The 18784-nt window shown below is 32.6% G+C and overlaps 1 protein-coding gene across 1 annotated transcript in view; it reads left to right on the top strand.

The window, feature by feature from the left end:
• LOC118975715 (contactin-5-like) overlaps positions 1-18784 on the top strand; it is a 230185-nt gene that overhangs the window by 23351 nt on the left and 188050 nt on the right. Inside the window, exons 3-4 of the mRNA XM_037029795.1 lie at positions 5855-5978; positions 6106-6281. Of these exons, the coding sequence (XP_036885690.1) occupies positions 5855-5978; positions 6106-6281 (300 nt within the window). The remainder of the gene's footprint in view (positions 1-5854; positions 5979-6105; positions 6282-18784) is intronic.

An 18784-nucleotide genomic window follows, 5' to 3' on the forward strand; every position in this document is an offset into this window, starting at 1 on the left:
GGAGAAAGAAAAAATACATATGTGATTTTAGATTTATAAGTTTAATTTACTAAAGATCTCCAATTTATGTCACCTCCAAACCTTGCCCCTAGCTTACCTCCATAGCTGAGACCTTCTTGTCTGAATAATTTGGGTGGTCCCTCGGCATATCTTATTTTTCTGATATAAACCTAAGAGAAATTCACTTGTTACTTTTCTCACTTGTCTACATTCTACGTTTTAGTTACCTGTTTGAAGATCTATTTCTTTCACAAACAAAACTGTTTGGGAGGCATATATGTTATCAGAGAAGACCCTGTCCTCTACCAAGGTGACTGAGCCCTAACTTGCTATGTGGTTGCCCTGCAGGGTGCAAGATCAGTACCCCAACAACACCAAATCAGCTCAAATGCAGACAGATTATACTCTTACGCATATACCAAAGTGTATGAAAATATTTATTGTTCACATAATGAGCCTTTATAGTGAGAGCAGGATGGGCTGCTCGGAGAACACCATGAGCAAGGCACGGAAAGGAATGGGTAGCTTTGGTTTTTATTGTGGCTGGAGAGCAGTGTTGGGGCGAGAGTTCTTCTGTGGGCTGGGGTTTGCATGGGGTGAACTTTCCTACTTGAGTCAAGGGAGGTATGTTAGTCAGCCAGTCAGCCTGGCTTATCAGCTTTCCCTGGGGTAAGGTAAAAGGGATCAATCCCGACCACCTAAAGCCCTCAGTGGTCACAGATCAAAAATGGAGTCAGACTCGTGATTATATGACGACGTGGTGAAAGTCCCTATGTGTAAAAATACAAAACAAGAATCGCAGCATCCATATAATACAAATGTCTAAATAATAACCCTGGGCTTTCTGGAAGGTTTAACAAAATAGGGTTTAAGAATAGAGACATAGGATAGAAACCTATTTTCAGAATTTGGGCAGATGAAGAAGGACGGGTGCTTAAGGATCAAATGGAAAACTGGTTATAACAACTGCAGCACTGTAACTGATAAAGTGAGATATCAGGTTGAATTATTGGATATCTCCTGTCATAAGCGCTAGATCTGGGGGTACACTTTAACTAGGTTGTTATTAAAAAGCCTGAATTAAGGAGAAAAATATATAAGTAGGTCTCTATATTTAAAGGATATTTATGTCAGTGTACATTACTTTCTAATAAAATTATGTTTTTAAAGCTTGAAAATCATTTGTTTAAATATAATATTAATCAAAATATGAAATTCTGGATATTACAACAATTTCTCAACACAATACACATTTATTTCTTATTCATGTCATATTCCATTCGGTCTTCAATATGGAGAGTTGGGAACCAGATTTGGTCCATATAACAACTTTGTTATCTATCAAAGCTTTGTTGGCATCCACTGTTCCTTTACCTTCAGCTAGTTGACAAAAGAAGAGAGAGAGGATAGCGAACCATGTGGGATTTTTGTAACTAGGCCAGGATTTCACACACGCTTATTACTGGTAATGTAGACGCAACTAAAAAGATAGAAACATAGCAATCAAATTGGAAAAAGTCAAACAAATAGGTAAAGAATAAATATATAAAAGTTTTTTACAGAGATGATAAAAAAGACATTAAAAATGTAAGCTATGTCTAAGTGATATGAGGAGAACAGAACAAATAAAGAAATGTTGAAAAAGAAATTCTAGAAACTGAAAGTTATACAAATTGTACCAAGATATATCAAGCAAAATTCTAGAAATTAAATGATGAGGAAAGAGGCTTGTGGGTATCCAGGCATAAAATCCAGTCACTGAGGAATGAAGAAAGTCAGTCTGGAACTTGTACATCACTATGGTAATATTAAATGTGCACACAGAGAGTGGAAGAATATCTATAATTGTTAATAGTAATGCTTAATTTGATACCCAGTCAAGTTGTCATTAAGACAACAAACAGATATTCTTAGCCATATAACAAAGTCTATTACACATATGATCTTTTTATTGGGGAAAAAATAAAAAAACTTACAAATTGAAACCTGTGGTAAGAAGATATAATAAATGTTTAATCTTTTACTAGTCATAACTATGAATAAGAAACCATGTGAACTGTGACTAACAAAGAAAACTGAAAAGTTCAGGAAGTTAACTTGGGAAAAGTGAGAACAGGGATGTTAATTTCATCATTCTTTGAAGGGGAAAAACACTGATCATTTCAAAACTGAAATAATCCTCTTCTGAATAAAAGACACTCTTGAGAGATGAATCTGATATTTCACAGATAATAACCACTCGAATTTTAGGTTCAATCATTTACAAATATTTTATGGTCTGTTCATTAAAAGTCTGAACAAAGGAAAAAAACTCAAAAACATCACTCCTATGAAAAATTTAAGATCCCGTGTAATGGCATCTGCCTGTTACAAAACTATCCCAAAGATTTCTACCTTGTTAAGTACAGATTTCGATTTATTGGTTATCAAGGTCTTTGTGATGGTTTACTGTCATGTAAGTTTTGAAGTCAATCTACACGAGTTACATATTCCACCAAACTAAAAACTGCAAAATGTAAGGACATTGCTTTAAATAATGAACGCATGATCCTCATCAATAGATGGAATTGATGATTATATGAGAATAAATTAAGTAATCTTTGAGTTTACCTATAATTCCTTTTTAATATAAAACTTTAAAACCCAATCTCTTCAGAGAAAGTCTCATTAATCATTATCCTATGTAGACACATGATCTTTTACCCCTTCCAGTGAATTTTATTTCTAAGAGAAAAATGAGAGAGAGAGAGAGGGTGAGTGAGTGCACCCTAAGATGCTTTTGGAGTGACAATGAACATAAAGAGTTATGTAACAGAGCATGGGCAGTCATAATAGAATAAATGTCATTCAGACTTGTCACATGTTTTTCATATGACGAGTCTGATAATTTAGCAAATCTTATCCTCTGCTTTTCCCAGACTGACAATCTTTTATTTCTCTTGTCTGTTTTGACGATATTCAGAAACTAAGTTTTGAAACCAGAGGAACTTGCTAAAATCAACTATTTCCTGTCTGGCTAATTTTGTATAAGTCTCTCAAAACCTGAGAGTTTTCATCTTTGAATTAGAAATTATGATAATGCTCAGCTCATATAATTAAATAATATAAAATTGCTTTAGAAATACTATAACATAAGTATAATGTTAATAAGTATTGTAAAAGTCATAGTAGTAGTGGTACTCAGGTTCTAGATACTAACAGTCATGGATTTGTATTTCAGGTTAATTTTTTTGTTATATAAATTTAGTTTTTTGATATCAAGGTCAATTTTTTCATCTATAAAATGGGAGGACTATTTCTGACCACATGGTGGTTGTGTTGCAGAATACATTACAATAAAGTTTTCAGTATAATGTCTGACATATAGTATTATACCACAAGTAAAATTTATTATAACTTATTGAGTACTTATACTATGCATTGTATTTATAAATGTTAATATCAATTAATCCTCAATATAATACCACAGGGAAACCTTATTATCTACAATTAATAAATGGTGCAGCAAAGGATAAAGGCAGTTGGCACAAAGCTAGAAAATTATGGTACTGAAGTTTAAACCAAAGTATGTCTGACTCTAAAGCTCATGAGTGTTGTAATTCATACATATGTGAAACATATTTATTAAATGTTAATTTTACACATCATAAGCATTTATAATCTCTACCTAAATCATCATCTTAATGTTAAAAGATTAGAAGAGATTATTTTTCATGACTTGCTTGAAAAATAAGTCATGAAATAGTTTAACTCTAAATAAATAGTTTAACTCTAAGATTTTATGTATTTTTCTAAAATTTTATAAAGTTATGATGCAAAAACAAATGCAACATTTTGACAATAATTTCCTCTAGTCATTTAGTTATCCAATCCTTTATTTTCCTCTTTTGAATAAAAGTTTTAAATGAGAGCAATATAATTTGGTGTAGAGAAACACATGTCAGTTGTTTTCATTTTGTTGTTGTAGGTTAAGTAAAAGAACTCAGCTAAATTATCCAGGACTAAATAAAAATCCTTCTTAGTGCGTTACCATAGTGAGTGCTCAGCTTTTATTGGACGAATGGTCAGAACACCATGAACAATTTTCTTTGCTCCCCCCTCCCAAAGAACATATGATGCATTTAAAGAAAGAAAATCAGTGTACCCATATTTTAAGTATGAAGTTATAAAACATTTTCAGTTATGATTTTTAAAGATCAAATTTTCTAGGACACTCACCCTGCACTTCTTTCCTGTTATTTTCTAGTGGTTATTCACGGAGGATGTTAACCTCTAATTTTCAGTACAGACTTTGGAAATACATGTGATCTAAAATCTTCCCTCTTCATTTTCCTAAGGTGGTGGTTTTAAAAGAGGGGTAATGTTGATCCGAGGAGAAATTTACCAGCACCTGGAGTCATTTTTAATGATCACCTTTTGGGGAGGTGCACTACTGAAATGTAGGGAAGAGGGGCCAGAGAGGATGGGAAATATCTCATAATGCACAGGATAGCCTCACAGCACAGAATACCCCAAAATGTCACTGGTGCCAAGGAGAGAATCTTGATCTAAGGTTACCTACCATGCAATCAAATCCATGATTAATAAAAATGAAGCAAAATATTTGTACTTCTTCCTAAAGTCACACTGCAGGATGCTCTGGGTATGCATATAATTCTGTAAACTCTTCCGCTACTACGGGCTAACGTGATTTATACGTCCACAGCACAATTAGTCATCATTTCTCCAACAGAATTATCCTTCTGAAGCCCAACCTGGTATTTGGGGCCGATATTTATTTCTACTTTTCCATGAAATTTTCTTTAGTGTAAAATTATGTTTGGTATAAAATTATGTTTATTATAGACTTTCTCTGGTATTGGCTAATTAAATGAGATAGAATCTGTTATCTGGCATACAGTAGGCACATAATAAATTTACATGAGCTCTCTTTGTGCCTTTTTAATTCTTTTCTGATGTTTTTATTTATTTTATTTACTTATTGGTGAATGTTTAATTCTATACAGTTTTGACATTTTTGTTCAGTTGAATTTTTGAAGATGTATTTTATTTAGTCTATAAGAATATACTTATTTGCATTATATAATTTTCCCTACACTTCAGCATTACTAAGTAGTTCTTGATTGAATGAGTGAAGAAAAGAATACATGAAGAATGCTTGAACTCTGGTTTTTTCATATCTGTAGTGTTGGAGCAGTAACACAATATTAATTCGGTTTTTTTTTTATTGTACACTGTTTTTAACACTCTGAGAGTTTTTACAAACTTTTAGTTTTTTTAAATAAAGCTTTTTAAATTTAATCTTTATTGTATGTTTTCCATTACCATTTAGTCCTTTTATACTCTCCTCCCCCCAGCAATCGCCACACTGTTGTCGATGTCCAGGAGTCTGTTTCCTTTTTGCTCCGTCCCTGTCCCTCCACCCCCTAACGATCCCCCAGAGCTGTCATCCTGGTTTCCATCTATGATTCTGTCCCCATTTTCTTTGTTACTTTAGTTCGTTCATTAGATTCCACATATGAGTAAAATCATTAAATAATGTTTTTAACTATGGTAATATTCTGTTTTAGATAAATACAAAAATATATATTTTAAAATGTACAACAACAATTATTTAAATGCTTGTTTTTCCATTATACAGCATACCTTTAAAAGTAATTTCAGTCAATTACAAAAATGTTCTATTTAGGTCTCAATTTATTAAAACAATACAACTTGATGGCTATATCTTTTTTTGGTAACGTGCCTTTGAGAAGAAGAAAAGAGCAAGCATTTTGAATGCATACATAATTGAGAAAAAAACATGTCTTGATATTCAAAGAAGTTTTAAAGTACATCTTTTTGGTCCTTACAGAAAGCGTGGACTATGGGCCTGTATTTGTCCAAGAACCAGATGATATAATTTTCCCAACTGATTCTGATGAAAAGAAAGTAGCACTGAATTGTGAAGTTCGTAGCAACCCAGTTCCCAATTACAGGTAGAAAGTCACCGTTATTCATTTTACCTATATCTTAAAAATTCCCTTCAGTGAGATTCTGGCACTCTCAAGGAGTATTATAATGTCTCAAGTAATTTTTACTGTCTGTCTTCTGATTTTTCTTAAGATGGCTTCGAAATGGAACAGAGATTGATTTAGAAAGTGATTATCGCTACAGTTTGATAGATGGGACCTTCATTATAAGCAATCCAAGTGAAGCAAAAGATTCTGGTCATTATCAGTGTCTAGCAGCCAACACTTACGGAAGTATCCTCAGTAGAGAAGCCATACTTCAGTTTGCCTGTGAGTAAAGTCTGTTTTTTTCCATATGTATGTATATAGTGTATATGTATTTAATTTTAAAGTTGAGTTAGGCAAAAAGCAGAAGACCTCAAAATTTAAAAACAGTGAAAGACCTTGGTAAGTATTAGAACAATACATTTCTACTTAAAAATTTTGAAATTCTTTGACAAGTTTGTCTTCTTCAAATAAAGCATATTTTAGCCTAGGAGTTTAAAAAACTATTCATGGAAGCAGATAAAGTTTTATTTTTAGAACTCAAATACTTTTTGAAATCTAGTAAAAATAGATTTCTAATTCTGTCTGCTTTTTAAAATATCTACTTATCTGCTTTTATTGCTTCTGTTTATTATAGTCTATTTGCTACAGATTCTTTTGCACATAAGTTGGCATACATTAAAAATTCTGTTTATGGTCATGTAACCAAAGAAATGTCTCTGAAATGCAAATATTTTAGATTCTGACTAGAATTTCCTAACCAGTTGTCTCAATATTTTTTATAGAAAAAGGATACTACATGTACTGTTACATATACAGTATAATATATACATTTCTAAAATAGATCATACATCTAATTAACTAAATGTAATGATTTTTAAACTCAAACTTTTTCACTTGTAATGAAGGTTTACACCAAATTGAAGATAGACTACTAGGTTAAAAAAAAAAGAAAAGGACATCAGTATTATTTCTTAGTAAGTAATCCTGCTTGATTTAAATTCTTGAGAATTACAAATTATAAAATATAGATAGGAGGACCATGAATCTTTATGTTATAATTTATATGTAACTATATTGGCTACATAATTCTTATCTTTAAGTAAAAATTACACCTTGAAGAATGAAATAATTGATTTTTCTTTATATAATCTTTATCACATATTATTTCTAATATAATCTTTATCACATATTATTTCTGGATTATTGACCCAGAATCCAGATAACCTATTATAGAAGTGTGAAGGAGAAAAGGAAAGGAAGAAATAATAGTAGATCAGTTTGAAGAACATTGATCTAGGTCCCAGAAAAATCTAAATATTATAAAGTAGATTTAGCTAGGGAGTTTATACAGGAACTTTACATACACTAAACACACCATAATAGTAGCCTATATACACTTTGTTTTAGAATATAATGATGTGGTACATCAAAGAACCTATTACTTTTCAGTATACACATTTAAAAAAATAACCTGATAAACAAAAAATTCTAATTGTTTTTCTATTGAGTACAGTTTTTTCAAGAAAGACAGAGCAAATCCAGAGAATATTATGTGCAAATATTAGTGACTTACACCTTTCTCTTTGTACTACACAATCTGACACATGTATATACATTGATTCATACTAGCCTGTATATCAAGCTTTTTTCCACCCTCAAAATCAGCATGTTGGCAAAATATGTGAGCATTCCTGCACGCTTCAGAGCAGAAATATCTTTACTGGAAGATCGTACATGTCTTTTAAAAATATTTTATTGAGTTTATTGGGATTATATTAGTTAATAAAATTACATAAGTTGCAAGGGTACAATTCTATACTGTATCATCTATATAATTTATTGTGTGTTCACCACCCAGAGTCAAGATCCTACATGTTGGTATGGCTGTGCTTCCTAGGATTCCTGCAAAGATTAGTCACAGCTATCAAATATTCACCCCCACTGGCAGTGAGCACCTTGGTCCCAGCATTTACAGTTCAATGACTAGGGAAAGAAAGCTCACAGTTTGTTATCTATCTGTATCAACTGTCTATCTAATCTATTATCTATCTATCATCTATTTATCATCTATCTGTCTATCTAAGCATCTTATCATCAAGCTGTTGTGCTTAGTTTAGAACAACATTTGCTTTATTTTTAACTGAAACTTATGGGTAGATATATATAAGCACTTTTTGGTAGCATCTATGTCCCTGCCCCTCCCTACTCACATGATTTTTCACTCATCAGTGTTCTGGAGGCCACAATTACACATAAGATCCCAAACGTGCCTGGTTGAAGCAGTTTGTCATTTAAATAGGGAAGGCCCCTCCTGACTCAATTAGTCTGCCAGATATCTGTATTGATGATGTAAAGAAAACTAAGTTTTCAGATTTAGTTTTATCTTGTTTTCCAGGTTATCTTTGAGGAAAATCCAAATATAGAAGATAGAGAGAAAAGGCGAAGTCAATCAGCTTGCTTTCTATGATCCTTGGGTGTGAGCATGAGTGCTGTAGGATTCTGGGTGTCAAGGTAGTTTGTGATGAGGGCAGAAAATGAAGTGGGCAGTTGGTGAGAAAAAAGAGGGGGCTCCGAAAGGAAGTAAAATGACACAAAGGTAAAGTAAGATCAAAAACTCTTTGCCAACTTTCCTTCATATCATGAATCTCTATGTCCAGCCTCATAAATACAAAGAAAATTAACTCACTATTTATTTTTAATAGAATGTTTAAAGTTCAAAGGACTTTTTTGGGTGGGAGAACCTCCTCATTGATGATACACTGTAAAACTGAAATTATCAATCCTTTATATCCATCAACCATTAAGTAAAAAATTAAATACTCACTCTACAATAACATTTTAAAACATATATTTAGTAAATTTAGAAAATTATTTAAACCTGTGTAAAATTACATACTCAAATGTAATATATAAGTCTATTAAATGTTATAAATGTCATAAAATTAGATAAAATTTGCAAGTTATGAAGATTATAAAACTTTTTAAATTAATACTTATAATTAAGCTGTCTTCTGCTTATACTTGAGTTATAATTTTATACATTAGTCAGTTTACAACAATTTTATTATGTAAACATTTTTACTTTTTATACATTAATTTTACCATTATATATATGTACATATATAAAGAGAGAGATTTTATCAGATATGTTTTTTACTGTGATCTTCTAAAATAAAATAGAAAAGAGGATCATATTACCCAATCCACATTCGATTTATGAATTACTAACCAATTGAATTTTGGTTGCTTCATTCAAAAGTGAGACCCATTTTAACAGACTCTGACTCTTTATTAATTGAATATTATTGTTGTGTTATCAATGATAACTTAAATCAATAGCTTTTACATATGTCTTTATCCTTTGGAATATAACATTTTCTTAAAATGATGTGATTCTAAGACCTACTCGAAATGTTAGATAAACATTAGATGGATCTCTTCTAATTATATTGGTTTAAAAAGGCACTGATCTATATTATAAATAGGTACATATTTAATTGAAGAATCAAGATATTCATGTATTAATAATTTTATATATTAAACAAAATGTAAACATAACCTATTAGAGTCTTCTCTCTTTTCCGTGAAAATGTCATTTACATTATAGACATATAGACACACATACATCATATGAAGCACTTGATTTTGAGAAGCATTAGAGACACATGAGTTTTGCAGATTCAATTTATTTTTATGCATACACAAATTGTCACAGTTTGGCTATTCTAACATTTTTGTCCTCTTATTAACCAGCAATATATTTTAAATGATTCTGGCTCCCTGCTAACAGCGTCTTGATTCCCTATCCACCCTCCAGGTCAAGCCTAGATTCAGCTACTTCATTGACAATAACATGGAAACAATAATCTAAGTGCTAAAAGTGCATATAAAATTGTTCCTCATAAGTTCTGTGTGCCGTTAAAATGAGATTATTATTAAATTAGTTTAGCAAAAGATTTTTAAAAACTAACATCTTTTTAAAACTCCAGAGATTATATTGGTACTTTATGCAGGGGTAGGCAGAAGAAAGTTTATAGCTGTTAGTATGGAATATAGTACAATAATAATAAATAATAATACAAGAATAAACTCTGTGTTTTGCATACTCACAACTGTAAACTTACTTTTGCCTACTTCTGTATTTATTGAATACTTAATTCTGTGACAGTAATATTTTAAAATACATTAACTCATTTAATCCTCACAACCAACATAGATTGTTATATTATAAAATATATATTCAGTTTACAAGTGATACATCTTATTTAACTGTAGGGGCACTGAACCTTTTCCTATTCTAATACAAATATGTATTTTATTCATTTTATGACATACTCAATTTTATTTTTAATTCCTCCCTTTTAAAAACATTTTATTTACTTATCTTTAGACAGAGGGGAAGAGAGGAAGAAAGAGAGAGAGAGAGACTGATGTCAAAGAGGAACACTGACTGGCTGCCTCTCACATACACCCTGATGTAGGGATGGGGGTGGGGGTGGGGCCGAACCTGAAACAGAGGCACATGCCGTGACTGGGAGTTGAACTGGTGGCCCTTTGCAAGGTGATTCCCAACCAACTGAGCAACGCCAGTCAGGCCTTAATTACTCTCTTAAGTTATAATTATATTGCAATCTTAAAAAAATTCTTATATGTTTTCTTCACCAACCACCATCTTATATTCAAATTTTTGAGCTTTATATAACAAAAATAAGTACTAGTAACAAAAATAAGCATGTAATCATTTTGCTTTTTTTATTATTGTTCAAATTTAGTTAATAAAACCCTTGCTTATGTTTTCTTATGGCAGTTTAAAACGAAGGAGCATTGGGTCTTTTACAAATCTGGAATTTGGGGTTTTATAGTAACTTTGCTGTGTAGTTATTTTTTATTATCACATTATCTCTTTTGATAAATATCTTTCTTCATAATTAAAAAAAATAATTGGATGGTATACGGTTAGGGTCTGGAAAGCTAAATTTTCTAAATTCATTTGAGACAGGACTATGGCTATTATCAAACACTGATAATATTGTCATAGGTTCTTTTGGAGAGAATGGTAATAAGGAAGTTAGTGTTGGGCACCTTTACCTGGTAATTTAACAAGAATAACACTTATATCTAATGTGTGAAAAAATGAAGTTAAGCATAACAAATTTAGTTCCTGGTAAAGTTTTATTCCAACTGACTTTTTACTCTATATATCAACAAATGCAAAAATAGCAAATATATTGCTATATTTATATAATAATTATTTTTACACTAATATGGTATGTAATCTTCATTCCAAAGGTAATTTTGATGACTTGCTATATAAAATTATATACCATAAAAGGTAAATATGTTAATAAATAAATAGAACATCTGGAAAAAAGATATATTTCATAAGTAGAGGTCAAGACAGTATAGGCCATACTGTCTCACAATTATTGTTGGCAAGACATCAATATTTTCTTAGGACTCCCAGTGGTCAAAGCAAAAGAAAAAAATACAAACAATCAAAGAGTCTAATTTTCCTGAAGTTTTTTAAGAGAAGAAAATCTTTTCTTGAGTTTTAATTCTCATAGAAATCTCTTATTTAAGGCTTTATATAGAGATCATAACAACATCCCTACATCACTTGAATAGCAAGTTTAATTAGCCTGATATAAAATGAAGCCAATTCTTTAAATGTAACTAGAATTTAATCATGAAGCTATTCACGGCATTCATTTATAAATCCTTTTTAAATTTTGATTTGAGCAGCTAATGGATTTGAGCAGCTGCTGCATACTTGCTCATCTTCCCCTTTTAACCTATCTCTCACATGTCTAAGGATCCATGAGGATCTTTCACTTTAAGTCCTCAAATGAATACTTATAAAGATGGCTCAGCTCAGTTAATGTTTATAATGTGGTTTAGCATTAGTAAATACATGCTGCATAAGGGTATAGTAAAAATTAATGAGGTAAAGAAGTCATGTCTGTGAACTGTTTTTTTTTTTAATTCAGGAAGAAAGGCATTAACACAAAGTTGGCATATTATTACTAGTGACAATTGTTACTGGTTATTGATAAGGTTATTCTGATAAAGTGTCTGTTATTACTGCAGCTTATGTGTATCACGAGGCTAATTTCCTCACCTAGCATAGTGATTTCTCTTCAGTAGCAAGCAGGAATACACCACATAAAACTTCGTCACCAGATTAGCTTATTACCATGCTGATGAGAATATGGAGTTGATAATGTGACACTATACCCTTCTCAGACGTCCTTCAGAAATCCAAAGCTCAAAGCCGTCTCTCCACAGTTTGGGTTTTTAGAAATAATTTATATAAGCAAGACTAAATAGAATGAATCAGGATTAAAATCTCCTTATGCTATCTCTTGCTTCAAAAATAACTTTATATGCCATCCTTTGTAACTGATAGTTCATATCTAAATTCAAACATACTGCTTTTCAGGGCATTTAGATGATTTTGATTCAGAATATGTCATTAGTTTTCCTTGAGGCAGTTAATTAAAATAACCTCCTTAACTCTTTGAGAGATTATATGATTTTTATAGACTTTGTATTTAAGCCCTTTAATTTAACCTTTCATTTTTGTACAAAACTCAAAAATTACTTCTCTAGCTTTTTCATAACTTTTTCTCCTAAAGTAAAATCGATCTTAGACTTTAAAAGCTCATTTTTCTAGCATTTAACACCTAATGAAATTATTTGAATAATTACTAGCTCCACAGAATACCACAAGCTTTACTTCATTCATCCATGAGGCCCTATAATAATAACTTCATTAAATCGGTTGAGAATCAATTAATATGAATGAGTTACATTAGCATGAATAATTTTATTATTTGTAAAAATATCCAATTTTAATGCTAAATAAATTAGTTTGTAATATCTTTTATAAACAAAACAGCTCTTTTTTACTACAAAATATATTACTCAGTATGGTTTAAGTCTTTCTTTAAAAAGATGATTATTCTGATCACATTGGTTATAGTAACTTTTAGTGTATGCTCCCTTGACAAACAACTGTATAGATTCTTTGAGAGCACAAATTTTTTAAATTAAAATGCATAATTGTATGCTTTAAAGGACACTTATGATAAGTGAATCAAAGCTGACTTGTGGCAAATTGTTCTCAAATCCTCAATTCTATAATATAAATTATAAATTCACAAGTATTTTGTTTATTGAAGTATATCCAAACACATCATTGTACTATTTATAGAAATCACAAATTACTCTGTCTATACGTGATAGATGACCTTCAGCAAAATGGCCCCACTAAGGGGACCTGACCCAGAGTACACGGACCTCAGTGCCCTCTTCTGTTTAGAAATGCAGTGAGGCTGTTCTTCGCTCACAGCGTGTGAAACAACCCAGAAAGACCGACCTCACTCACGCCCCTTTACCCAGTTCATTGCTCTCTAATACTTAGTACTGTGTCTCTAAAGATCTTTCTCCAGCACAAAAACATTCCAAGGTATAAAAGTAACATGGGGCTTTAAATTTCACTCCTAGTGCAAGTTTACAGTATAAAACAGCAGCTCCATATCGGGACAGTTTATAATCCAGGTGAATCAAAAGGCACTAATATAAAACAAGAAAGTATGAACATTGGGGCAGATACAGAATAGGAGTACTTCCTAAAAGTATTTTGTTCTATAAGAATCTTTTCTTTCATGAACAAGTCAAAGGAAATATATATTAGCCAACCTGGAGTTCTTGTGCTTTGACTGAATCTCCATACCTGGTGCTAAAATTGCTACCCTTCATGTATATTCATAGATAGATAGATAGGGAGTTATAGATGTGTATAGGTATAAATGTTTATACGAGGTCTATCTGGAAGGTATCTAAGCATGTAATATGAAAAATAGAGACATTTATTAAAGAAGATACAAGATACAAGAAACATTATACATAAGACAATGATGTCTCAGTCCCCTTTGAAGGAAGCACCTTGGGACCTCACACAGTTCTCCCAGTTGCCATCAGCTGCCCCATTGTACTTTCCTGAATATCATCAATGGTCTGAAATTCCTTCACTTTCAAAGGTGATTTTAGTTTTGGGAAAAATCATAAGTCTCAGGGCACCAAATATAGGCTGTAGGGGGCTGAATCACCCGGGTGATTTGATGTTCTGCCAAAAAACTCTGTATGACGTGTGATGTATGTGTGGGTACTTTGTCCTGATGAAGCTGCCAATCACCAGTTGCCCATAGCTGGGGCCTTCTGAATCATCCAAATATTTTCTGTGGAGGGGAATGTTCAAGCTTAATGCACAACTTGATGCAGACTCATCGCTCTACTTGCTCAGTCAGTTTGAATGTGTTGGCCACACAGTACACGTGCTCACTCAATGTTGTCTACTGCCGCCGTTGACTAGTACAGTAAAGTCATCACTGTTCACGTGTGCATTCTAGTCCACTCTCCTTGGCTGCCAGGTTACATCAAAACAATAAACCATTGTGTCATGTTAATAATGGCTGGACTTTTCCCAGACAGACCTCATATATATGTATTTATGTATGTATGTATATTTATAGGTACATAGATTTACTAATAATAATGCAAGTATAAGTGGTACTAATTAGGGAGAACTTAAATCCAGTCAAACTGCTAAACACATTTAATGCCTCATTGCTCTTTTTAAACCTCTCATCAACCTTATGAGGGATTTTTATTATTGATCCAATTATAATTGGAAAAAAATAGTGAAGCTCAAGAGTGTCAAGTCATTTTTCCAAAGTTACACCGTTTTAAATCTCACTACTACCACCAGTGTACAGTATAAAATGGAGGCTCTGTATCAGGACAGTTTATAGGCCAGGTGAACAAAAAGATCAAACCTCTAATTCAGATCAAACGTCATACTTATAATCTTCCTTGTTTCACGCTCTGCCTTACTTAAACATGCATTGCATTTTTTGTTTAGCATGCTTGTAGTTATTTTATTGGTAGAACATGTACTCCATCTCTGCTCTTTTGGGGGTGTTTTTCTAGATGGTAGAGAGCTTACAGGGAACAATGCATTTCCACACAGATCTTGAGGCAACGAAATCAGTACAAATCCCTCTATTCCACACACATTCCACTAGTTCCTACATCTCCCCCTGACACTCCTGGCACTACTGTCCAGCTTGTCTACTCTTTCATTTCTCTCCTTTCCATTCTACTCTAACCTCACTAGAATTCCTCTGTACTAATTATTTCTGGAATAATCTATGTAAAACAATTCTGACCATGTTGTCCTTCCATAAATTCCTGGTGGCTTACCATAATTGCACAGAAGTTTCTGATTTGCCCTATAAGTGTGCAGAGGGCAGATAATCAGAGGGTTGCTCAAAGAATATGTATCCAAGAGAACTCTGCAGGAGAAGGGAAGTTAGGAGGTCACTTTAGTAATGTAGGTAAAAAGGTCTTAAACTTCCTGATGTATTAAGATATAATATAATAGATATATAATCGAATAAATGAAGGTGGAATTACAAAAAATATGGAGTTAGGATATCAAGATTGTAAACTTCAATCAATTAAATTGAACAATTCATAACATTAATAAAGTCACACAGAGAAGAAAAGCAAGATTCTGGAAGAATAAAATGTTTTCAGCTTGAGGCCACTTTATTCTGTCTCTGAGGCAAATCACCCAACATTTACAAATATTGGTTTGTGCTCAGAAAAGGCAGGAGGGAACTGCCCACAAAATATATTGAGGGACTCAATGAAACCATAGATATTTCATTAAGAGAAACTATACTAACCTTGGGGAATATACATATTCCTCTGATAGAAAGATAGGAAAAGATAGAAAGAAGGAGGTTAGTGAAGGAGACAAGAAAAGAATGATCAGAGAGATCCAGGTGAGGACCAATAACATAGAGTGGAATACAAATGGCATTTGGGGTTTTAATGTGGGAACTGTCACTTGCATCAAATGTTAGAAGTAACATGAAGAAAAGACCTTTAGATTTTGAGACCTTTAAAAACCAATGTCAGTAATGATGGAAGCAGAAATCAGATTCCAAGGCATTTAAGTGTAAGATATTATCGTAGATATCGATTTTGGCCAGAGCAGAATGAGGATGTATAACAGAGTTTTGTTGACATGACATGACAATGAAATAGAGTGGTATGTGGTGGTAAAAAGGAGTGTAGAGGAAGAGGCTGAAAATACAAAATATAGAGATTCTAATTTGTTAAATGAATTTTCCCTTTCCATGTTAGGTATGGGTAATCTCTGGACTTTAATCTTCTTCAGGCAAATATTCTGCCATATAGAAGTCACTTAATACTGTAAATGATGTGTTGAACTTGAAAAATATTTAGAGTTTAGCTTCTCACCTCCTGGCCTACAAACCTTAAGTATAGTTTGCCAAAAAAAACAGTCAGAGAGCTATAGAATTCTGTAAATAATTTTTCAATACTTTTAACATATGTATTATTTCATATCCTCTAGAATTTTAATCTTTTTCAATAAAACTATTATTTCAAGAGAAATGTAAAAAAAAAAACACTATTATTTCCATAAACTTGTAACACCCAGTGGAAGAATCACATGGTGGTTAGGATTCACTGATGTTTTACCCATTAAAAAAATGGAAATAGGAGGAACTACGAAGCTATCCCCTAACAAAGATCAATTAATTAGCTGTGTGTTACTGAGAAGGGTCTCAAAAGCCTTGAATCTGTGGTCCCAGTTTCTTTGTAAGCTTTCTGCAGCATTTTTGTTTTGGCTTGAATTTAGTACTTTGGGCAAATTTTGGGACTTTACATGGCGTTTCTCATTATAAATCCTAGCAGGTCAACTTGTGTATAAGCAGGGATTTTTTTTTAAATTAATGGTCTCTTCCACTTGCTGCAATGGAGCCTTGTTCAAACTGCAATTGGTGCTGAGTCTGTGTAGAAGGCCCCACACATCTTCCACGGCATAGTTTAGGGTGTTCTCTGTCATTGGCCATTTAACCCAGTCTATAGACTGAATAAGATGTACCCCTGAGGTATATTTATGGTGCTTAGTCTCCAAGTTTAGACCAATGTGGGTGACTTCTCTATGCCAGGCTTTTGTTCTCCATCTGTGGGATTTAAGGGAGAAGAATGGAGTTTTACGGCATGGTAACCACTTCACAGGCCATGTGGCTTCTCTTTGTGGATATAAATGTATTTCTTTATTTGCTTTTTCTTTTAAATGATTTTTTAAATTATTTTTAATTAAGGTATAATTGACATATAACATTATGTTAGTTTCAGTTGTACAACATAATGATTCAAAATTTTTATGTGTTGCTGAATGACCATTACAAGTGTAGTTAACTTCCATCACCGTACAGAGTTATAAAAAAGCCTTTTTTCTTGAGAACTTTAGGATCTATTCTCTTGGCAACTTCTGAATGTGCAATGCAGCATCATTAACTGTAGTCAGCATGTTGTACATTATATCCCCATGACTTAACTTATTTTACAACTGAAATTTTGTGTCTTTCAAACTTCTTGTTTTTCTTACATTTTCCCTCTGACCTGGCAACCGTAATCCATTCTCTTGTTCTCTGTATCTATGAGCTTGTTTGTTGGTTCCTGTTGTTTCAGGTTTAACATTTGAGTAAGATCATATGGTATTATTTTCTGACTTATTTCATTAGAGATCCATTCATGTTGTCACAAATAGCAACATTTGATTCTTTTATATGGATAGATAATATTCCATTGTGTATAGAAACCCATTTTCTTTAATTATACATCCATCAGTGGACACTTAGGCTGTTTCCATATTTTAGCTATACTAAATAATGCTGCAATAAACATGAGTGCATGCATACCTCTTTTTGAGTTAGTAGTTTGGTTGTCTTCAGATGAATACCCAGAAATGGAATTGCTTGGGCATATGGTAACTCTGTGTTCAATTTTTTGAGGTACCTCCATACTGTTTTCCACAATGGCTGCACCAATTTACATTCCTGTCAACAGTGCACAAGAGTTCCTTTTTCTTTACATCCTCTCTATTTTTATTTTTTGTATTTTTTTGATAAAAACCATTCTAACAAGTATGAGGAGACATCTTATTGTGGTTTTGATTTGCATTTCCCTGGTGACTAGTCATTTTGAACATCTCTTCATGTTCATGTCAGTCATGGGGGTGTCTTCTTTAGGAAAATATTTATCCAGATGTTCTGCCCTTTTTAAAGTTATATTGTTTGTTTGTTATAAAGTTATATGAATTCTTTATATTTTTTTATATTAACCCTTTATTAGATATTTGATTTGTAAATGCTTGATGTTATTTAGTAAGTTGCCTTTATATTTTGTTTATGGTTTCTTTTGTTGTACAGTCTTTTTATTTTGATGTAGTCCCACTGTTTACTTTTTATTTTATTTTTTTAAGATTTTATTTATTTATTTTTAAAGAGAGGATTGGAGGGAGAGAGAGAGAGAAACATCACTGTGTGGTTGCCTCTCATGTGGCCCCCACTGGGGACCTGGCTGGTAACCCAGGCATGTGCCCTGACTGGAATCAAACCTGTGACCCTTTGGTTTGCAGCCCTCACTCAATCCACTGAGCTACACCAGCCAGGGCTCCCATGTTTACTTTTTAAATTTTGTTGCTTTTCTTTAGTGTCAGATTCAATAGTCATTACAAAGACCTGTGTCAAGGAGCTTACCATCTATGGGTCCTTCTAGAAGTTCCATGATTCCAGAGCTTACATTCCAGTTGTTAATACATTTTTAGTATGTTTTGTATATGGTGTAAGAAAATGGTGTAGTTCCACTTTTTACATATGTTTGTCCAGTTTTCCCAGTGT

Source organism: Sturnira hondurensis, unplaced genomic scaffold, assembly GCF_014824575.4.
Source record: "Sturnira hondurensis isolate 20B ecotype Veracruz unplaced genomic scaffold, ASM1482457v3 Scaffold0020489, whole genome shotgun sequence".
NCBI classification, from domain to species: Eukaryota; Metazoa; Chordata; class Mammalia; order Chiroptera; family Phyllostomidae; genus Sturnira; species Sturnira hondurensis.